General features: G+C 39.4%; 1 protein-coding gene across 6 annotated transcripts in view; it reads left to right on the plus strand.

The window, feature by feature from the left end:
- LIN54 (lin-54 DREAM MuvB core complex component) overlaps positions 1-24,515 on the plus strand; it is a 64,289-nt gene that overhangs the window by 14,751 nt on the left and 25,023 nt on the right. For all 6 annotated transcript variants that reach the window (XM_079778010.1, XM_079778013.1, XM_079778009.1 and 3 more), the window contains exons 3-4: positions 2,220-2,343; positions 9,726-9,868. In XM_079778010.1, the coding sequence (XP_079634136.1) occupies positions 2,220-2,343; positions 9,726-9,868 (267 nt within the window). The remainder of the gene's footprint in view (positions 1-2,219; positions 2,344-9,725; positions 9,869-24,515) is intronic.

A 24,515-nucleotide genomic window follows, 5' to 3' on the forward strand; every position in this document is an offset into this window, starting at 1 on the left:
AGCTCTGAAGCACAGAAAAAACAAGTAACCTACACATCTATATGTTTCCTTCTTAGGCACCAGAATATTTGGTTTATTATTACACAGTGCATATGATTCTTTGTTTTTTTCCTAGACAGTCCTCAGCGTTGTCTTAAGTTTAATGAGTATTGAAACTGTTAGGGTATGGACAGCAGGTAGGGTGGAAGAAGGAGACCCATCTTGAAAAATGAAGGGAAGAGGTGACAGTTGAGGCCAGAGGCAGTAACAAAGCGGTATAGTCACACTTAATTACAGATATATAAACACTTTCCCATGTTTCTTATGCATAGTATAATAAGAGAAATAAATAACTAGCAGTATGGAACAGCATTACTCCAAACTAGTTCCTATATACCTATACAACACAGTGCCAAAAATTACCTGCATATATTATTTGATCAGATATTTGGCTATTTTATTTGTAAATTTCCTTTTTGATTCATTTTTGTCTTAATCTGCTTATTGGATACATTTGATATAAATGATCCTTTATGTGGTTGTTTTTTTACTTAATAAAGTAATTTTGTTCTAGGGTAGTTTATAGAATTCATAATTGTAAAAATTATGGTTCCTTAACTGAACTGGAAATCATTATTTTTCAGCAAAGCTCTATTAAAAAACATAACTAGAGGGCAGGTTGAGATTGTTCATTTGATAAATTATTGTGCTTTTGGTTGTGTTGTTTAGTGTTGTTTTTTTATTGGTAAGTATTCATATAGTCAGATGATTGTGAAAATCAGTTAAAAATAGGTAAATACTTTAAGGTCCTAATCTTTATAGATAAGATTATTTATTTTGAGACATGGATTTTAAAAATATCAATACTTCTACCTCTTGAGATTATTAATACTAAGTCAATAGATGACATATTCTGACTTACTTGAATGAATTATTACCATCTAGCATCTAAGGATTTACAATGAAATGCAAAGAGTTTTAAGCTTGTAAACACATTTGAGGAAAATATCTCCTGTATGTCTCCCAAATTGAATCAGTGTTTTTTAAAGTACAATTATGAATTTATTTGAGTATATCAGAGTTTTGCAAGTTGGGTATTTTTTAATGTAGTAATTGATCCCATGTTTTTTAAAAAAGTGATTTATATTTCATTTTGTTTTGTCAGTAATATGTTCTCAGTGTAAGAAAGTAATATATGCTAAGTGTAACAAAAGGTTTTAGTTTAATTTATAGTTTGATCACAAGCTGATATTAGTTCAGCTTCTGGTATTTTTCTGTGATTCAAGTTGGTCATGTTTATTCATTTTGAGTCATTATTTCCAATAATAAAAAAATACTTTCAAGGCCTCAATTTTCATATCTGCCCAAAGATAAAATTAATATTTAATTCCCTTCCTGCTCTAAAAGTTTTATTATATCTAAGTTTCTGCTTCTAACTTTTAGAAGAAGCTATGTCTTTGCATACATTGATAATTTCAATATAAAAACATTGGTAATTCTACCTTCTTTGACTTGTGAAGAATTTTAGTTCAGGTTAACAGTGTGCCAATATATAACCTAAGATCAGAGATGACTAAAATGGTCTCTCTTCAAGGAACAGTATCTTAGTAAATAATATTTGAGTGGTTTTGCCTTTAGAATAGTCTTTGTTTTGCCCAAGATGTCTCTTTGTATCCGAGGGCATTAACTTATTCAGTTCTTCATTTATCTACTCCTGATAGATAGATCTAAAGCTGAACATCTAATCATAAGCACATCTTTAATGTGTATTTATATTTTGTTTCCAGGGGTCAATTTAATTATATTTATAAGTGGTTTCATCATTTACACTATTCTCTCTTAACTTACTTTGCTCTATCTTTTTATTATTGAATAATTTGTTCTTTTGAAAAGAATATTGCTGTGTCATAGTGTTTTATTATTAAATGTTTATTAAGTAAACTTATTAAACATTATTTTAAAATATTGATTTGTTTTTCATCATATATCTATATTCCAGAGACTGAAATAAGGATTTACAATGAAATGCAAAGGAATTACTATATATTAGCCTAAGGGTATTGTAATAATATTTTAATTAATGGCTACATTATATGTATTTTTTAACATTAATACTTAGATATATTTTGTTAAATGAACTGGCTTCATGTGTACTTCTGCCTACCGATCTTTTGTTTAATTGTGATTGCAAAGGTGTTTTATAGAAACAAATGGTCTTCATAGTTATTTATATATTTCAGATTGCTAAGAAGCCTCGAACACCAACCTCTGGTCCAGTAATCACGAAGCTGATCTTTGCAAAACCAATTAATAGTAAAGCAGTTACAGGACAGACAACTCAAGTATCACCACCAGTCATTGCAGGTTATATTTCTTTATAGTTTATTAAGCTATATATTTATCTTTTATGTTTATAAAAGGCTGTTCTGCCACCTTGAAATGTATTAGTGAAATAACCTTTTATAAACCAAACTCGTTAATAAGAAATGTTTCACTTATTAAATGTGTCCTTCAGCAAAATGCCTTATCTCAAAATCAGTCTATTATTTTAGTCTCCTTAGTTTGGGGTAGAATTTTACCATGGAAGTAATACAAAGACTTAAACTCTAATAATATTAGCTATTAGTGTTTATTATGTGCCCTGCACTATTCTTAGCTCTTTACATATAGTGACTTCTATAATCCTCTGGCAAATCTGTGAGGTAGATACTAATACCAGCCCCATTTTGCCAGTGTGGAAATGGAGGTACTCATCTAGTAAATGGCCACCTGGAGTTTGAACCTAGGCAATTTGTCTCTAGAACACATGTGCTAAGTCTAATAGTTTTAAATTAATACACATGGGAGTATAGTATTTCATGGTTTCTGTTTGAATTTTTGGTTTCAGTATTTTAATATGCTCTATATGCAGTTTTCTATGGATAGAAAATTGTCACAATGATGCAGTTACTTAAGTGTTAACAGAATTTTAGCTATTTTTTTGCCAGCAAATTCCATAATGTGACCCCGTTCTCTTTTATTATATACTTTAAAATTTGTCATCAGCCCAACTGGCGTGGCTCAGTGGTTGAGCGTCAACCTGTGAACCAGGAGGTTACGGTTCGATTCCTGGTCAGGGCGCATGCCTGGGTTGCGGGCTCAATCCCCGGTAGGGTGCATGCCGGAGGCAGCTGATCAATGATTCTCTCTCATCATTGATGTTTCTATCACTCTCTCCCTCTCTCTTCCTCTCTGAAATCAGTAAAAATATTTTTTAAAAAATTGTCATTACTCAATAACTGTAAGACCTCAGAAATCTTTTTTTAAAAATTGATTTTATAGAGAGAGGAAAGGAGAGAGAGAGAAACATCGATTTGTTGTTCCACTTACTTATGCATTCATTGGTTGCTTCTTGTATGTGCCCTGACCAGGGATCGGACCCACAACCTTGAGGTATTGGGACAATGTACTTTAACCAACTGGGCTACCTGGCCAGGGCTAGACCTCTTTTTCGATTTTATTATTTCATTTTCATTCTCTTTATTCTAGATTATCTTCCTTTGTACTCCCAGTCTGGCAGTTCTTTGACTTTGAAATCTCTGATCCATTAACCCTCCTACTTTCTTATTAATAATCAGCCCATTCCTGTCCTCACAGTCTTCCTTATTCAACATGGAGTCCATGACCCATCATTATCGATCCCTTGCAAACACCATTGATTATCTTTTCCTTGTCTCTTTCTATAATAGCTTGGTTAAGTCCATCTTTCTTCTTAACTCCTTGCTTAGCAAGCAGCTCAGTATTTCTAGAGAAAGTCACAAAGCCATGGTGACTGGTCTTTAATTCAGAGTTAAACTGACATGACGCTTTTCACCAATTTAGAGCTCATTTCTAATATCAATTGTGCTTTAAAGAAGCACCTCTGGATGGTAGACTTTGACTAGAGAAGTTCAAATGCTAATTACCCATTCTTATATGCATTCTTTTAAAAAAATTGTTATTTATTAATTTTGGAGGGAGAGGAAGGAGAGAGAGAGAGAGAGAGAGAGAGAGAGAGAGAGAGAGAGAGGAGAGAGAGAAACATCATTTGTTGTCCCACTTATTTATGCATTCTTTGTTTAATTCTTGTGTGTAACCTGACCAGGGATCAAACCTGAAACTTGGGAGCATGACACTCCAACTACCTGGCCAAGGTTCCTTTGTGTATTCTTGATGAGTGTGCTTCAAATTTTAACTAACCATGGGTGGGAGAAGGGGTATAAATTGAAACTACCTACTACTGTCTTTGGTAAGTTTATAGACAGCGTAACAGTAGGCAACTCTGAAGTCAGTGGCCATGATTTGCCATTTTCTTGAGGTTTGGAATTGTGTGTAAGAAGGTTTCTCATTTTAGCAAATGAGAGAAGGCATAGAAAGATTGTGATATGAAGACAGTGTTGGGTGAGTGAATGTTTTCTTTCTCTTTTGTCCTCAGTAGAGATTTGTGGTAGATATAGGGGGCTGGTGTCTTGAGGACTGCATTGGAGGCAGGTATAGCCCTAGAGGAAAGATTGGAAAAGGATTGGGATTTGGAGCTGGTTTAGGAAGTGGGCTTCAGTTGGCTGAAAGTGAGCAAGGCTTGGATGTATTGTGGAAAAGGAGCCTCCAGATCCCTCGGAGGTTTTTCATAGGTGGAACTGGTTAACCAGGAGAGGAATGTCTCAGTACAATGTTCTTTACTGTTTTGGAGTTTGAGAGAATCCCTTAAATTTTTTAAATTATGTGGGAAAATTGTATACTAAACAAGTGTGGTGTCTGCAGAAGTATCTGAATATATATTTTAGTTAATGTCCTGGTTTTACCTCTTACATTTGACTATAATATGACAATGTCATTGCTGGGTCTTGGGGTCATTTGTAACGTGTTGCACACCGACTATAGCTTCATCTTTAATTATAGATTTATTAGCCCTACCAAAATTGAGGTAGACTTCTATTAAATTTCATTAGAATTGTTGACGTTAAAGTTCAGTTTGGAGGGATAATTTCTGCTGTTAACTAATTCTTTATAGCCTTTTAAATTAATGAAAACCAAATTTTAAACCATTGAAGTAGCTCTCCTGTTGCATTGTCTTATTCAAGGAAACCTATCTTTATTTTGTAGCTAATGATCTTTCAAAGTACATTTAGATGTGTGTTTTTTAATGGCTTTTGAGCTTCTCATTGAAGATGGATATCTTTTTCTGTCGGTCAAGATAAACCTATGTTTGTAAATATGTGATTTTTCTGAAATGGAAATCTGATCTTGTCCCACCCTTGCTTAGAATTTTTTTGGCTGTATCCATTTCTGGGCTTCCATCCATTAGGATGAAGTTCAAATGCAGGTGCTTTCTTAGCATTAAAAACATTTATGATCTCATACATACCTTTTTCATTTTTACCTCCTGTCAGCTCCAGACCTACTGATTTAACTTATTTTAAGGGATTACCAAGTGAACTTGTGACCTTGGCACTGTTCCTTTTACCTGAAATACCTTTCTTTGCTGTCCTCATGGCTAACTCATCCATTTTATCTTTGGATTACCTCCTGTCTTGGAAGCTTTTGACCCCTAGTCAAATACTCTTACTCTGACCATCTTCTATGTATTCCCATAAAACTTAATCATACCTACCAAATACTTTAATTAGACTTCTTTTAAATTTCACACTAGTTTTTTAGAATTTCTTCTAGTCATATTGTAATACTTGTCTTTCTTATTTGTCTCCCTATTAAATTATTTATTTTTCTTTTTTGTTAATTCTTACTTGAGGATATTTTTCCCATTGATTTTCTTGGGGGGGGGGGGGGCGGAGAGAGAGAGAGGAACATTGATGTGAGAGAGACACATCGATTGGTTGCCTCCTGCACGCCTCTGGTCTGGGGCTGGGGAATGAACCTGCAACCCAGATACATGTCCTTGAGCAGAAATTGAACCCATGACCCCTTGGTCCCCAGTCAGATGTTCTCACCACTGAACCATGCTGGCCAGGATTCATTTTTCTTAATGGTAATATTTTTGGTTTACCATCTAGTTTTTTAAAATTAATTAACTTTTTTAAAGTTGCGGTAAAATACATATAGCAAAAGTTGACCATTTTAATAATTTTAAGTGGATAATCCAGTGGCATTAAATATATTCACATCATTGTGCAACCATCACTACTGTCCATCTCCAGAACTCTTTTCATTTTGCAAAATGGAATCTCTGTACCTGTCTATAATAATAAAGGCGTAATATGCTAATTAGACCAGATGTCTTTCGGGTGATTTCCGGAAGAAGCCAGGGCTGCGAGGGAAGCCCGGGTATCAGAGGGAAGCCGGTGCCAGCAGCCAGGGGAAAGAAGGCCTACTCTTGCACAAAGAATTCCATGCATCGGGCCTTTAGTCCTGTACAATAAAAGCCTAATATGCTAAGTGTCCGGTTGACCAGTTGGCCGTTCAACCAATCAAAGTGTAATCTATATATATAAAAGGCTAATATGCAAAGTGTCCCTTTGGGTGTTTGATTGCTCACTATGACGTGTGCTGACCACCAGGGTGCAGCACAGAACAAAGGAAGGGAGGCCCCAATCGGCCCTGATCGCTGGCCAGGTCTAGGGACCCTACCTGTGCATGAATTTCGTGCACTGGGCTTCTAGTATGCTAATAATATGCTAAGGCTGCTCAACCGCTTGCTATGATGCACACTGACCACCAGGGGGCAGATAGACAACTGGTCAACCAGTCGCTATGATGTGCACTGACCACCAGTGGTAGACGTTCTGACTGGTAAGTTAGCTTGCTGCTGGGGTCCAGCCGATCGGGGCTGAGTGAAATGGGCTGGACACGCCCTGGAGCCGTCTCGCAGTCTCTTCCCTCTGGCCAACCTCCCATGTCCCTCCCTGGCTTCGATTGTGCACCCGTGGGGTCCCTTGGCCTGCCCTGCGCCCTCTTGCAATCCGGGACCCATCGAGGGATGTTGGAGAGCCAGTTTCGGCCTGATCCCACAGGCCAGGCCAAGGAACCCCACTGATGCACGAATTCATGCACTGGGCCTCTAGTAATCAGTGATGGGCAACCTTTTGAGCTTGGTGTGTCAAACTTCGCCAAAAAACTGAGCATAACTCGGGTAGTGTGTCACTTTGAGGAAAAAACATTATTTCGCAAATGTTTCATCCTCAGCATGCGTCCGCCTCAGCGGCCGCGTGTCATCAGAAATGGCCACGCGTATCAGTGCTGACACGCGTGTCATAAGTTCGCCATCACTGCTCTAGTTAAATAATACTCTCCATTCCTATCTCCTCCCAGCCCCAGCAGAGACTTTCTGTCTCTCTCACTTGGACTTTGTCCTTTTATGACTGGCTCATGGTCCATCAGTGTGATAGCATGTATGTATGTAGCACATTGATGGTAGTTCTGTCCTTCTAGTACCTAGCAGTTTTTGGCACAAAGATGTGTTTCAGTGAATGCATTGTTAAGTGAATATGTATATCATGGAAGCAGTGCAGTGGTATGGAACGAGCTATTGGGAGACTTGTATTTTAGTCATGGCTCTTCCATTGATTTTTCTCTTTTATGGGTAAATACAGTATCTATTCATCTTACTTATTTATGTTAAGTGTTGATACCAACCACTGCATAAGACTTTTGAGATGGTTAAGTGAGATACAGAGGTCCTTATTATCAGAGCTCCAAGGTACAAGGTTGCTACAGTGTAGCAAACGTCATCAATGTGAAAATATTCACTAATGAATTAATCTCTGATAGAATTAGCCCTCGCTCAGATATGTTAGCTCTCTGTCCCAAACTTCCCCATCTGTAGCTTTCTGGAATATGTCTTTTGATTCAGGTGGACAACACCTGACTAGATTATAAATGCTTTGCAAACTGATTTCAGGATGAAATTGTATAACTTGCATACTTGCTTGAATTTGTCTATAGAGCTAAGGATAAAAAGGGATTTGGAGATTAGATAATCAGAAGTGCTATCTCGATGAAAAACAAGCAGGCCCCTCAGTTGATTTGATTAACCAGCATCTGCTTGAAACACTTTCAGTGACTAAAAACTCATGTGTTGAAACAGTCATTTCAATTGAAAATTTTGTTAGAAGTTTTTTCTTAGTGCTAAGTTGAATATTTTTATTTCTATGCATTAGTGCTGTGCAGCTGATGGTTCTAATCCTTCAACTTGACAGCCTGGATCAGTCAAGATAATCTTGGTTTTCCCGCCATAATAAATAATCTCTAAATTCAGAAGTATTTTAAAAAATCCCCAGTTTTTATTTCTCTGTTTATACTTTATGCCTTTCTGCATGTCCATTGTGGATTTAGAGAGGGGGATTCTTCTCATGAATCTCTCAAGGACCCAGGCTGACAGGGGAGCCATCACCTCAAATGTGACAGAGAAAAAGAGCTTTGAAAGGCCTCCACAGGAAGTAAGTGTTCTTGCAAAGAAATGACACTCCTTACTTCTACTCATATTTCATTGGCCAGAACTAGTCCCATGGTCCAAATCTAACCACAGGGAATGGGGAAGGATAGAAAGTGCAGCTCTACCAAGTCCCCAGAATACTTGATGAATGGCACTAATGACTATCACACAGCCTCATTTTTTATTTTAAATCTTCACCTGAGAATATGTTGAGAGAGAGAGAGAGAGAGAGAGAGAGAGAGAGAGAGAGAGAGAGAGAGAACATCAATTGGTTGCTCCCTGTACATGTCCTGACTCGGGATCGAACTTGCAACCTTTTGGTGTACGGGATGATGCTCCAACCAACTTAGTCACTTGGCCAGGCCATTACACAGTCTTTTAAGAATTTGGAGATATATCATGTCTTTGTATTCCTTTCTTGCCTATGTTAAGAATTTTAGTATTTCAACTCACCATGATATGATTTCTAATTCCCTAAGCTCTCTAGACACACTACAGTTTTTTTTGTGTTGTTGCTGAAGGGTATTGTTCAGAAGTGAACACAGTATTTTTGTATTCTTTTTGGAATCTGGCCAGTAAGATTTTTTTTTTCCTTTTGGCAGTCTAAAATCAGACAGTATTAAACCATATAGTGTTCAAGTTAGTTCAGTAACTATGTTCTATAGATGTGGACTTAATTGTATCCTGTGGTTTAAGTTCAAAGAGTAAGACAGCTGTAGTATAGTAGGAAACAGATTGAAATTTTAAGACTTCAAATACTGACTTTTAGGATATGTGTCACACAAGGCATGTTGCTTAATTGTCCTGAGCCTATTTTCTGATAGATTTATCAAGATTGATGAGAATGTGAGCAGAGGTGTTTTCATGGACTTTATTTAAAGCAGTGATGGCGAACCTATGACACGCGTGTCAGCACTGATACGCGTGGCCATTTCTGATGACACGCGGCCGCTGAGGTGGCTGCATGCCGAGGATGAAACATTTGCTGCTCCTGAGGATGAAACATTTGCGAAATAATGTTTTTTCCTCAAAGTGACACACTACCCGAGTTATGCTCAGTTTTTTGGCGAAGTTTGACACACCAAGCTCAAAAGGTTGCCCATCACTGATTTAAAGTGATATTAAGATACTAAGTGTTGCTAAGAAACACTCCTTTGCTTCTTTCCTCTTAGGTTCATCATAATTCATTAGGAACTCACTTGAATGTTGAAGTTCATATGTGAATACATATGAAGTAGTAAACATATACTACAGTCGTTGTGAGGGTAGATCATCATCACATACATTTTTATATTGTTATTATAAAAAGTCAAACTGATGTGCTGCTTCTCATTTGCAGGTAGGGTTCTTTCACAGTCTACTCCTGGGACTCCATCAAAGACCATAACAATATCTGAAAGTGGTGTTATTGGATCAACTTTAAATTCTACAACACAGACACCAAATAAAATAGCCATCTCACCTTTGAAATCGCCAAATAAGGTAAAAAATTTAACCACAAATGCCAAGTATTGTGGTCAATGCCTTTATTTTTTATAGTCACTTCAGATACCTTCGGTTTTAATATATTCCCAGGCAACTGAATAGGCATTCAGTTAAATACTGGGTTAATTTAGTAATCAAGGATATATGACATAAAACACGTACTCTAAACACATAGTAACCTAGTAATCATTTTGTATGCTAAGAAGATTTTCATGGCCTATATGAATATGGGTACAACAAAGCTCTTTTAATTGTGGTACATTATGTGTTTAGCTCTTTAGTTAATATTTGTGCAAAATTACTGTCTTTGGGTAAGTCACATGTATGTATAATGATATATAAATCTAAAATGTTTAATATAACTCTTTTTAAAAAAAATATACTTCTTTTTATTAATTTCAGAGAGGAAGGGAGGAGAGAGAGATAGACATCAATGATGAGAGAGAATCATTGATTGGCTGCCTCCTGCACGCCCCCTGCTGGGGATTAAGCCCGCAACCCAGGCATGTGCCCTTGGCTGGAATCAAACCTGGGACCCTTCAGTCTGCAGGCTAACGCTCTATCCACTGAGCCAAGCCAGCTAGGGCAATATAACTCTTTTTGATAAAATACTCTGCATCTTCTGCTTAAGCTGTTTTATGGAGAGCTGAACTTTTGATGAGTAACAGAGTACCCAGAGTGCTAGAAACTGCCATCAAATGCTGGTAACCATATTATCAAAGTTTTGAAGCTTATGTGCAGTTCATTCAAAGCATTTGAAAGCTTTTCATAATTTGTTTTATTTTAAGGTGTCAGAGCACCTATCATTTTACTCTTAGGTCAAGTAAGCAGACTTAGCTCACTTTCTTACATTATATAGATGTAAGAATTGATGTAAGCATGACATTTTGAAAAGATATGTTTTAAAGGACAAATTCAGTTGGAAACCCAAGCATTATTATTCTGAAAGGCACCACCCTTGTGATTCTGAAAACATACTGCCTTTTATACCTGCCTTTTTCCTTAATTTGTTACTGTTCATAAATAGAACAAACGTTAACATTTGCCTTACATTTTTTAACAAGTCTAGCTATTGGTTTCTTGAATATAATGTATAAATATGATGTTTCTTACAGTTTATTAAAATGGAATTCTACCTGCATAATAATATAGATAATTATTTACTTAAATGGAATTAATTCAACAGATATTTGAATACCTCTGTATGCTATGCATAGTGATAGAAACTGGGGATAAAAACATGAATCAGATAAGTTTTTAATTTTAAATAATTCAATAGGAAAGTTATATCTAAACATTAAGAATTGCCCTGCAGAATCATTAACTTTCACATTGATGAGCTCTGTTGTGTGTGTCAGGGAAGGTTTGTATAAAGGAGGCTATTCTTGAAAGGTATTAACCTTAAAGGTGGCTTGGGTCTTAGTTATAGGTGAGCAGAGGAGGTCTTATGGGTTGAGGTAACACATAAAAGTCTAAAAGTGTGACCCTTTCAGGGAGCCGAGATGCTTTGGTATTGTGAGAATGGAGGGTGCTAAAGTTAATAGAAAGTCATTACCTTCAGGGGAGTTTAGATATTATTTTTTAAAATATATTTTATTGATTTTTTTACAGAGAGGAAGGGAGAGGGATAGAGAGTTAGAAACATCGATGAGAGAGAAACATCGATCAGCTGCCTCCTGCACACCTCCTACTGGGGTGTGCTCGCATCCAAGGTACATGCCCTTGATAGGAATCAAGCCTGGGACCTATTAGTCCACAGGCCGATGCTCTATCCATTGAGCCAAACTGGTTAGGGCTGTTTTATTATTCTTAAAGACTTTCTGTTGCTTCCCATTGTTGCTAGGATAGTGGTTCTCAGCCTTGTCTGCAAATTGGAAATCAGTGCCTGGTTCTTATCTCTGGAGACTCTGTTTTAATTGGTCCATAGTTTGGCCTGGACCCAGAATTTTTGAAAGCTCTCTAAGTGATCCTAAACTACTCCTTTAGGATAATATGAGGTTACATTTTTAAAAAGATGACTCTTGAAACGTTATGAAAGATAGTTTAGAGGAAGGTAAGCCTAGATCCTAGGAGAGATACCAATTATGTTAGCAATTCTCAACCTTGGCTGCATTTTGAAGGACCTGGGGACCACTTGAAAAAACTAATGGCTGGACCCCATTTAAATCAGAGTGTCTATCCTGGGACCTAGGAATTAAACTTAATATTTTAAAATTCTCAAGTTGAGGCTAGAGTAGAGAATCACTAAGTTAAATATTATAGTACTTCAAATATGAGCTGGACTAGTAATTAAGGGGCTAGGGAGGAAAAGATGTGTTGAAAGAGGTTCAAGACATAATGACTGGATGTTAGGGTCTTACTCCTACATTCCTGACTTGAATAACAGAGTAGATGGTGGTACTGGACTAATATGTCTGATATATGGGCTGTACCTGATAGCATAAAAATAGGAACTAGCTATTTTCTCTCATCCTTTATTATTATTTTTTAAAATATATTTTAACTAGAGGGCCGATGCATGAAATTCGTGCAAGAGTAGGCCTTCATAGCTGCGGCGGCTGCCTGGATCCCTCCCTCGCAGCCACAGCGGCTTCCTTGAACCCACGGCTGCAGCCTCGGCTTCATCCAAAAGAATGTCTGGTCTAATTAGCATATTATGCTTTTATTATTATAGATTGATTTCAGAGAGGAAGGGAGAAGGAGAGAGAGATAGAAACATCAATGACGAGAGGATCATTGATCAACTGCCTTCTGCACGCCCCACACTGGGGATAGAGCCTACAACATACCCCACCCCCATCCTCCACACTGGGGGATGGGGGTGGGGTATGCAGGAGGCAGCTGATGGATGTTGTGCTCTCACAGTGATATTTCTCTCCCCCTTTCCCTTTATCTCTCTCTAAAAATCAATGAAGTATTCTAAAAATATTTTTTTCTTTTGTACTCAGTTCTGAAGGCAAGAATTTGGTGATCTGGTGTTAATATTTGTACCCCTGGATTCACTAAGAATGAGAGAACTCATAGATAGGGACAATAGGGTGGTGATTGTGGGGGTCTGTAGGTGGGTGGGTGGAGGTGGAGGAGAGTATAGGGGGGATAAATGGTGATGAAAAAAATAGAGAGGAAAAAAGAACTAAATAGATGTTTGATAAGTGACATGAGAAGATCACTACTGATCAGAGTATAAATTAGTATAAAAATTCATTGGTTCTGTTTTTAGTTCTGTGGAGTTTGCTAGTGGACCCATTGAAGGACTTTTTCACCTCTGGTAATTGTATTTATTTTATTTTCATTTGAATCTTTATATCTTATAGTTTCTGTCTCTTGATGTTATCTTCTTTCCCACTAGGTTTTTAAATATTTTAAAGTCCTTACCTGATGGTTGCAACATCTAGTTCATTTCTGAGTCTGCCTTTCATTTTATTATTAGAATAACTATCTGGTGTCTTTTTCGTTATTGTTGTTTTTTAAAATATGTTTTTATTTATTTCAGAGAGAGAAAGGGAGAGGGAGAGAGAAACATCAATAATGAGAATCATTAATCAGCTGCCTCCTGCACACACCCTACTGAGGATCGAGCCGAAACCCCGGCATGTGCTTTGACCAGGAATCAAACTGTGACCTCCTGGTTCATGGGTCGAAGCTCAACCACTGAGCCACACCAGCAGGCTGGGTGTTTGTTTGTTTGTTTAAAATATATTTTATTGATTTTTTACAGAGAGGAAGGGAGAGAGATAGAGAGTCAGAAACATCGATGAGAGAGAAACATCGATCAGCTGCCTCCTGCACAGCCCCTATTGGGGATGTGCCCGCAACCAAGGTACATGCCCTTGACCGGAATCGAACCCGGGACCCTTCAGTCCGCAGGCCGACGCTCTATCCACTGAGCCAAACCGGTTTCGGCTTGTTTTTTAATTTTTGCATTTTTACGCTTATACACATCTGGGATGGGGAAACCATATTCTATTCATAAAGGTAGGTGACTTAGCACAAAGAGTGAAGCTGGGCTGTTGATTTATATAAAATCTGATCTAAAGGCTTCAGGATAGTTGAACTTTTGGATAACTGAAGTTCAAGAAAAGTAAAGGTTACGAACACACAATACAATATATACATATGATGTATTATAGAATTGTACGTCTGAAATCCAAGTAATTATATTAACCAATGTCACCCCAATAAAGTCAGTAAAAAAAATTCCTAGTTATTAGAGGGGGAAAAATAAAAGAAAGGTAAAGGTTCACAGAGCTTGGGTTCTGGATAATTAGATAAAAGAAGCAATGGTCAGAAACCTTGAAACATTTTTTTCTCATAAATTTGGTCTTGAGAGTTAGTAAATATTCTTAAAATGTAAGGCCTGTCACACTTTATGTGATGTTGATGGCTACTTTTTCTTTTTCTTTTTCTTTTTTTTTTTTATATTTTATTGATTTTTTTACAGAGAGGAAGAGAGAGGGATAGAGAGTTAGAAACATCAATCAGCTGCCTCTTGCACACCCACTACTGGGGATGTGCCCACAACCAAGGTACATGCCCTTGACCGGAATCGAACCTGGGACCCTTGAGTCTGCAGGCCGACGCTTTATCCACTGAGCCAAACCGGTTTCGGCTGATGGCTACTTTTTCTTTTCCCACTTAATGTATTTCTTTTTTTAAAATTTTATTTTTCAATTATAGTTTATATTCAATATTTTATATTAGTTTCAGATGTAATTTTTCTTTAATGTTTTAATAATGGGCATGAATACATCTTCCAAATGTCCTACTCATTACTTTTGAGAGTCTATGCAAGTTATCCTGGACATTCTTGAATTCACTTCATGTACACCTTTTTTTCAGTTTTGCTTTCCTACCCAGGGAAGTGAGTACTCCTTTTTTTTTTTTTTTTTTTTTTTTTGTGTGTGTGTGTGTGTGTGTGTGTGTGTGTGTGTGATGGGGGGTTTGGGAAGGCTTTTATTTGGCAAGCAAATCTTTCTTGTTTGCCCTGTCTGTGGTAAGTAGTTGAATCACCACATAGTTATTTAGAATGCAGAATGTACTCAACTCCCATGTGAGGAATTTCAGAGCATAAGCTATGTACAGATGGTTTAAGAAAAGTTCCTTACTTTTCTAATTTCTATAACTTTTTGAACTTTTCCTACTTCTAGGTCTTCTAGCTTGAGTAGAATTCTATGTTGCTTTTGTAATTAAATGCTAGATTCAACATGTTACTATAGTTGCTTTATCATTTATCTGTCCATTCCTCAATCCATTAATGCGTTTTAAAAATGTGTTTCAAAGTAAGTTGCACAAATTCATTATACTTCTCCCCAAATTTTTCATCTAGCATACCATTAGCAGGAATTCACTGTTTGGAGTTTTTTTCTTTTGAGGTAAATTTACGTATACATACTGCAATATCCAAGTCCTAAAAGTATCATTGGATGAATTCAGATAAAATGCAGACATCTATGATATTCAAAGATAAAAAAACCTTATGCCCTGGCCAGTGTACTCAGTGGTTAGAGCGTTGGCCCACACACAGAAGGGTTGTGGGTTAAATTCCTGGTCAAGGGCACATACCCAGGTTCAGATCCCTGGCCCCGGATAGGGCAAATGTGGGAGGCAACCAACCAGTTCTCCCCTCTCTCTCTCTCTCTCCCCCTCTTCTTCCCTTCCACTCTCTCTAAAAATCAATGGGAAATAGCCTAAACAAGGCACCTATCATTTGATAACAAGCCTTTTTGACATATTTCTTAGAAATTAAAAATGAGATTATTAGAACTTGCTTATAGTTCAGATAGATTCTCATTTTTTCTCTCTACTAAATTGGAGGATTTAAGTGAGTTTCAGATCATTAAAAATAATTTTTTATGGTAGAATATAATGGGATTTTTGGTAAAAATTCAAAAGGAAATAAAAGTATTAATGTGTAAATATTATTTGTGAAAATATTTTTCAGCATTTATATTTATAAAAATTCTAGATGCCCGGTGTATGAAATTCATGCACGGGGGGGGGGGTTCCCTCAGCCCGGCCTGCACCCTCTCCAATCTGGGACCCCTTGGGGCATGTCCGACTGCTGGTTTAGGCCCGATCCCGCAAACCAGCAGTCAGACATCCCTCTCACAATCCGGGACCGCTAGCTCCTAACCACTTGCCCTCCTGCCTGCCTGATTGCCCCTAACTGCTCCCCTGCTGGCCTGATCACCCCCAACTGCCCTCCCCTGCTGGCCTAATCACCCTCTAACCACTCCCCTACCCGGGCTGATTGCCGCCTAACTGCTCCCCTGCCAGCCTGATCACCCCCAACTACCCTCCCTTGCCTGCCTGTTCACCCCCAACTGCTCTCCCCTGCTGGCCTGATTGCCCCCTAACTGCCCTCCCCTGCTGGCCCAATTGCCCCCTAACTGCTCTCCCCTGCTGGCCTGATTGCCCCCTAACTGCCCTCCCCTGCTGGCCTGATTGCCCCCTAACTGCTCTCCCCGCCAGCCTGATCTCCCCCTAACTGCCCTCCCTTGCTGACCTGATTGCCCCAGCTGCCCACCCCTATCGGCATGATCGCCCCCTACTGCCCTCCCCTGCCGGCCTGATTGCCCCCTGTTTGTCAAAATCTATGGAGGTATAAGAGGGAGGTGTGACAAATGAATCAAATAATTATACAAACATGTAAAATTGCAAAAGCAAGAAAAGACGTGATGGCACAAGATCCTATATAAGGGGATTCAACCACAGTTGGGATGAGTTGAGCAAGCATCCCTGAGCTAAAGTTTTGTGTAGATTTGAATTAGAGTGGATGTCAGCCACAAGAGTAAAGGACTAGCAGTGAAATAGCTAAGATGTACACATGGAACAGTAAAACAGCCTCTCTGATTAGAATTAATAATGCTTTGGAGGGAGTGGAAAGTGTATAAAGAGAGTGTTAGATTATGAGAATTTTTTTTAAACGTTCTTATTGACTTCAGAGAGGAAAGGGAGAGGGAGAGAGAGAAAAAGAGATAGAAATATCAATGAAAAGAGAGAATCATTGATCGGCTGCCTCCTGCACATCCCCTACTGGGAATTAAGTCTGCAACCCGGGAATGTGCCCTTAACTAAGGTATTACAAATGTGTGGACACTATTTTTTTTTTAACGTACCCATAATCCTTTTATGCCTTTAAATACCTAATAATTCACATTTCACCAATTATCTTTTTTTTTTAAATATTTATTAATTTTTGTTTTGTTTTTTTAAAGAGGAAAAAATGACAGTTCTGATTTCCAAAGCTGACTCTTGCTTATACTTGCTAATTATTTTTATTCCACATCTGAATACACTTTCAAAACATGTTATAATCCTAAGCTTACAACATTTTGTTACTGAGATTACATTATATTTTTCATTATTATTTAAAAATTTTTGTTGGTTTTTAGAGAGAGAGGAAGGGAGAGGGAGAAAGAGAAACATACATCGATCGATTGGCCTCCTGCACACCCCCTACTGGGAATCCAGCCCACAACCTGAGCATGTGTCCTGACCAGGAATCCAACCTGCGACCTCTTGGTGCATGGATGATGCTGATATGGGAAAATTGGACTGGAATGCATGGTGTTCCTCTGGGCAGGATGGTTCCCAGGCTCTTATCCAGTGGATTCAAAGGATGAAATCACGGACGAAAGATAGTATAGTAAAAAGTGGAAATTTATTGAGAAATAAGCACAGACTCCCACATGGGGAGGGGGAAAGAGTCCTGTGTTTTTGTTTTTGTTTTGTTAATCCTCACCAACGGATATTTTTCCATTGATTTTTAGAGAGCGTGGAAGATAGAGGGGGAGAGGAAGAGGGAGAAACATCGATGTGAGAGAGACACATTGATTGGCTACCTCCCGCGACTGGGGCCAGGGATCAAGTCTGCAACTGAGATACGAGATATGTGCCCTTGACCAGAATTGAACCTGCAATTCTTTGGTCCACAGGGCAATGCTCTATCCACTGAGCCAAACTGGCTAGGGCCATCTTTTTTTTTTTTGTACACTATGTTTGAATTTGGGATTTAGATAAATTTGTGAATGATTAATATTTCTTAGTTTCTTCATCTTCCTATTTTTCTTTTCCCAACCCTTTTTTTTTTTTTTTTAACAAAGTTGGGCCCAGCTGGCATGGCTCAGTAGTTGAGAGTCAGCCTATGAACCTGGAGGTCACAGTTCGATTCCCGGTCAGGGCACAAGTCCTGGTTGCAGGCTCAAACCCCAGTGGGGGGCATGCAGAAGGCAGCCAATTAATGATTCTCTCTCATCATTGATGTTTCTCTCTCTCTTCCTCTTTCTTCTTCTCTGAAATCAATAAAAATATATTTAAAAAAGAAAGAAAAAAAAGTTGGGTTGTTTATATCCTGTAGTTTTTCATAGTCTGGGTTTTGCTGGTTGCATTCCTGTGGTGCCATTTAGTTTCTAGAAATTCTGGAGTGGAACCTAGACAGCTCCTGTATCTTTACTTTACTGTGATTTTTGCAGGTATTTTCTCTGGCTTTTCTTTTTATTCTCTTAACCGTGTCTTTTGAGAACAGAATTTTAATTTTAATAATGTTTGACTTTTCAGTGTTTTTCTTTCATAGTTTGTGCTTTGGGTATGCTATCTAAAAAATTATCAACAAACCCAAGGAAAACTAAATTTTCTCATGATCTTGTAAGAGTTTTAAGTCTATGATGCTGATGTGAAAGGTGTAAGATCTGTGTTGAAATTCAGTTCTTTGCATGTTGATGTCCTGTTTTTCCAGGACCATTTGTTGCAAAAACTATCCTTTCTCCATTGAATTGCCTTTGCTCCTCTGACAGATATCAGTTGACTATATTTGTGTGGGTCTATTTCTGTGTTCTCCTGTTTCATTAGTCATTTTTACTCACTGAGAATTTAACTGACTAAAAGATCTCACTAGATTTATATTGCAAAAAATTATTCATATCTTTGTGTCTTTTGGACTCCTCTGAACTCTGATACCCATTAAGTGGTTTGTCCTTTTTTCCTTGTGAACTATAAAAAACTACACAGCATATTAAGGTAATTAATATCCTTTCTTATTAATATGGTTATAAACATTTTCCCCAGTTAACTTTGTCTTTTTTTTCTTGCAGAAATTTTGTGCACATAAAATTGCTCAAAATATTGCATGGTATCTTTATGTATGAATTTTTGAGCTATGCTTAGACAAGTTTTTTTTTTAATCCAATATTTTATTTTAAAGTATTCATCCAAAATCATTATTTGGTGCCCTAACCAGGTTGCTCAGTTGGTTACAGTGTCATCCCTTGCACCGAGAGGTTACCAGTTCTATTCCCAGTCAGGTGCGTTGCAGGCTCAGTCCCCAGTAGGATGTACAGGAGGCAGCCAATCAATGTTTCTTTCTCCCTTTCCCTTTCTCTCTCTCTAAAAAAAAAAATCAATAAAAACATTTTTAAAATAAAGAGAAAATTTATCAGTTTTAAAAATAAATAAAAATTAAAAATGTTTTTAAAAATGTTATGTATACTTCTATTCAGTTTGCTAACTGATTAAAAAATACTTTCATGTTTCTTAGAGGCAGATGTGTAACTTTAGTTGTTTACAATTCTTGATGCTATTAACTTTCATAATAATGATACAAATAGCATCTCACATTAATTGAGCATTGTAATATGTGATGAATTCTTATTTGTAGCTTATATAATTTAATTTATTTAACCATTACAACAATTCTTTGGAAATGAAACCTAGATTGAAAACCAGGAACTCTGGATTTTTTATTTTGGCTTTACAGAACTAGCTTGTTGGAGATTCATTTCACCAAGAACAACAAGTCAAAATAAAATATATTTTAAAAATCTGTTTGGCATATGCCTACCAAGGCAGCCAGGAAATCAGAAGCCACCATTCTGAAGTAAAGGGAAGCCTAGGGAAGTCTGCCTTAGGTGTGCCCTGACCAGACAATGAACATCCGACCTCTCAGTGCATGGGACAATGGTCAGCTAACTGAGCCACAGGCAGACCAGGCAACCAGACCAAATTATTCAAAACCAAGAGATCTAGGTGATGGAATTATCAGACTCACACTGTAAAAATAACAGATTGATATGTTTGGAAAATTTTTTTAAAAGATGAAAAACTTCAGCAGAGAATTAGAAACTATGAAAAGGAATCATGAATATTTTTATGATGAATGGTGAATATTTTCAAACTTAAATTTTTCATTCTTTTTTTTTTTTTAAAATATATATTTTATTGATTTTTTACAGAGAGGAAGAGAGAGGGATAGAGAGTTAGAAACATCGATGATAGAGAAACATCGATCAGCTGCCTCTTGCACAACCCCTACTGGGGATGTGCCCACAACCAAGGTACATGCCCTTGACCGGAATCGAACCTGGGACCTTTCAGTCCGCAAGCCGACGCTCTATCCACTGAGCCAAACCGGTTTCGGCAAAATTTTCATTCTTTTAAAAAATATATATTTTATTGATTTTTTACAAGGAGGAAGGGAGAGGGATAGAGAGTTAGAAACATCGATGAGAGAGAAACATCAATCAGCTGCCTCCTGCACATACTGGGGATGTGTCCGCAACCAAGGTACATGCCCTTGACCGGAATCGAACCTGGGACCCTTCAGTCCACAGGCCGACGCTCTATCCACTGAGCCAAACCGGTTAGGGCAAAATTTTCATTCTTAATGGAGATTTAAGAATTTAGCAGATGAGTTTATCAGCAAATTAGATAGATACAGATTAGATTTTTATTTTTTTTTGAGAAAGTAAGTGGAGAGAATTTCCCATCAGCTGACTTGTACTTAAGGAAAGGACAGAAAGGGTAAATTTGTGGGGTATATATAAATGTCTTGTGGAATTTAAGTTATATGTAGAATTAAAATACTTAAAAGTACAAGATGGGGCAAGAGTAAATGGTGTTAGTGTTATATGGTTCTTTCATTGTCTGGACGATGTGTAAAGTACTAACTTAATTCCTATAGGGTAATCTCTGGAATAACCACTAAAAGAATAATGACATAATACTATCTAATAAAGAGGTAATATGCAAATTGACCGTCACTCCAACACACAAGATGGCCGCCATAAGGTGGCAAGCAGGGGAAGGCAGTTGGCGATCAGGCCAGCAGGGGAGGGAGTTAGGGGTGACCAGGCCTGCAGGGGAGGGCAGTTGGAGGGGACAAGGTCTGCAGGGGAGGGCAGCTGGGGACAACCAGGCCAGCAGGGGAGGGCAGTTAGGGGTGACCAGGTCTGCAAAGGAGGGCAGTTGGGGGCGACCAGGCTGGCAAGGGAGGAAAGTTATGGGCAATTGGGTGGTTAGGGGGTGATCAGGCTAGCAGGAAGAAGTGGTTAGGGGCAATCAGGCAGGCAGGCAGGCGAGCGGTTGGGAGCCAGCAGTCCTAGATTGTGGGAGGGATGTCCCACTGCCCGTTTAAGCCCGATCCGATTGGGCATAAACGGGAAGTCCGACATCCCTCGAGGGGTCCCAGATTGGAGAGCGTGCAGGCCAGGCTGAGGGACACCTCCCCCTCCGTGCATGAATTTCGTGCACCGGGCCTCTAGTGTATAAATAACAAGTTAATACAGTGGAAAAATGAAGTGATCAAATATTTAACCAAAAAGAAGGCAAGAAAGAGAAAAAGGAACAGAAGAGAATATGTGGTTCAAATAGAAAGAAGTACATTGGTAGATTTAAGTTCAAATATTTAATTAACTATGTTACATGTAAACAAATAGATACTCATTAAAAATTTAGAAAAATCTGATTATTTTAAATACCCAATTATTTAATAAAAAGACCCAATTATATACAGTTTATAATAGTTAAAGCTTGAAATTTAGGATTTGAAAAGTTGAAAGCAAAGAGTCGGAAAAAGGTACACAGTACTGTGCAAACTTAACTAAACCCTGTACTTGTGCCATGCTATGTCTAGCTCCTAAAGTGGTTGCTAGATATAAATTAGATAACCTTACTTAAGGTTTTTTTATTTTTAAACTAGAAGCCCGATGCACGAAGATTTGTGCAAGAATAGGCCTTCCTCTCCCTGGCTGCCAGCACCCGGCGGGCTCGCTCCGGCAGCCTGTGCAGCGGCGGTGGCAGTGGCAAGCCCTGCGCGCTCTGGTGCTGCTTCCTCCTCGCCCTCCTTCTCCGGAGAGTTCCTCTGTGCAGTGCTGGTGCTCCTGGGGAGGTGCGGAGGGAACAGGTCGGGGGAGCGAGACAGGCGGGGAGGACTGGAGAGGTTGGGTGCGCTAGTGCGTTTCATTTTCCCATTGTGAAAGTGGGATGCAACTGGTCCCCTTCCTCATCCTCTTCCTCCTCCGCCCTCTGCCTCCTGCCCGCCCGCCCTCCACACCCATTGCCCCTCCCCTCTTGATTTGGCAAGATAGGGAGGAGGGAGACCTGATAATTTGGGTTACTGTGTAGGTGGCCTCTTTTATCCAAAACAAAGCTGAGCCGCCTACTGCTGCCGCCATGCCCACCACCATCGCCCCTTGGCTGGCCCGGGGCTCCTGGGACGCGCTAACTGTGCACTGAGCGAGCTTCTGTGTGCGTCCGCGCCTGCAGGGCTGCTCCAATGCTAGGGTTTTGTTTACCAGAGCAGTGGGGCAGGGGTGGGGTAGAGGGAGACGCCAGACACTGGGAGCTACGACCTCAGGCACCAGAGGGTTGCCTCTGAGGTCGGGGGCTGGGCCACAGGGAGGCTGCAAGGACAGTTGACAGGTGTGGAGCGTGGCAGGGAGGCCCTGAGGAGGCGTGTTGCCCAGAGAACCGGAGCGGCCGGATGACAGGGCTGCTGCCATATTTGTTGGATTGATTTGCATACTCACTCCTGATTGGCTGTGTGTTGCAAAGTGATGGTCAACTTACATATTTCTCTTTTATTGGTATAGATATATTTTTATTAATTTCAGAGAGGAAGGGAGAGAGAGAGAGAGATAGAAACATCAATGATGAGAGAGAATCATTGATTGGCTGCCTCCTGCATGCCCTACATTGGTGATCAAGCCCAAACCTGGGCATGTGCCCTGACCGGGAATCGAATCGTGACCTTCTGGTTCACAGGTTGATGTTCAACCACTGAACCACGCCAGCCAGGCCACAGTTGTTGTTGTTTTTAAATACTGTCTTATGTACATATGACATTACTAATACACTTAACGGTTAAGTTTGAGGCACCTTGTTGCTTAAGGTGGTATTCCCCACCCACCCCCATTTTGAGCTGATAGAGCAAGGATAGAGTATGTCTTACACCATTGTACATATTTGTCTTATAGGTTACTTGATTTTTTAGTTGCTTCCATATGTACACATTTAATCCCTTAAGCTTTATATTTTCATTTACTTACTGACTACTATGGCTATTATCTCTTATCTTTATTTTAAATCTGCTTTGTGGTACCTCTGCCTAATGGTAACACGTGAATTATTTGATGCTGAAATAATATTCATTGACTGTCACCTGTAGAGTTTCCAAACTAAATGACATTCTCTTTTTTTTTAATTCCCTGGGCTTTTAAAGAAATGTACAAATTCTTCAGAATTATTTTTTATAAATTATTATTCATATAATGAATATAGGTCTCCATCATGTTACTTACCCTTTAGCATGAGGAATTTTTGAAGAATAGGTGGGGATGTAATCACTAAAAAGAGAAACATGCAAATTAACCATCACTCTGCTATGCCAAGCTATGCCCACCAGCCAATCAGGAGTGAGCATGCAAACTAACCCAACCAAGATGGCGGCCGGCCATGGAGCTTGAGCAAGCAGGAGGCTTGGGTTGCCCCCGGCAATGGAGGAAGCCAAGCTTCCTGGCCGCCTGGCCTCCGCTCAAGGCTACAAAGTTTAAATTATAGAAGATAAATAAATCCCAACCAAAAATGGTGGTGGCCACAGAGCTGGAGCAAGCAGAGGCTTGGGTTGTTCCCGGCAATGGAGGAAGCCAAGCTTCCCGCCCGCCCTGGCAGGCCCTGGCCTCCACTCAAGGCTGCAAAGTTTTAATTATAGAAGATAAATAAATCCTAGATACTTGCTTCCAGCCAGCCCTGGCCTCTGCTCAAGGAGGCGCTGAAGAAAAAAAAAGAAAAAGAAAAAAAGGAGGGGCTGGCACCTTGGATCGCCTGGGGGTGATCAGGCCAGGATGGGATGGCAGGGGCAGACCAGCAGGGGGGTCAGTTGTGGGTGAGCAGGCTGTCAGTGGGGGTCAATTGGAGGTGATCAGGACAGCGAGGGGGGCAGTTTGGAGTGAGCAGGCCAGCAGGGGGGTAGTTGGGGGTGAGCATGCCAGTGGGGAGGGAAGGTGGGGCGAGCAGGCCAGCGGGGGGGACATTTGGGGGCGAGCAGACTGGCGGCGGTGGGCAGTTGGGAGCGAGCAGGCTGGCAGACAGAGTGGTTAGGGGCAATCAGGCAGGCAGGCAGGTGAGCGGCTGGAGCCAGCAGTCCCGGATTGTGAGAGGGATGTCCGACTGCCGATTTAGGCCTGATCCCTGTAAACCGGTAGTAGGACATCCTTAGAGGAGTCTCAGATTGGAGAGTGTGCAGGCCGGGCTGAGGAACACCGTCCCCCACTCCTGTGCACGAATTTCATGCACCGGGCCACTAGTTCTTTATAAAATAATTCTACAAAAGTAGTTGGAGAATCCATGTCATGCTTTGTATGACAGTCTG

Source organism: Cnephaeus nilssonii, assembly GCF_951640355.1.
Source record: "Cnephaeus nilssonii genome assembly, chromosome: 1".
Taxonomy (NCBI): Eukaryota; Metazoa; Chordata; class Mammalia; order Chiroptera; family Vespertilionidae; genus Cnephaeus; species Cnephaeus nilssonii.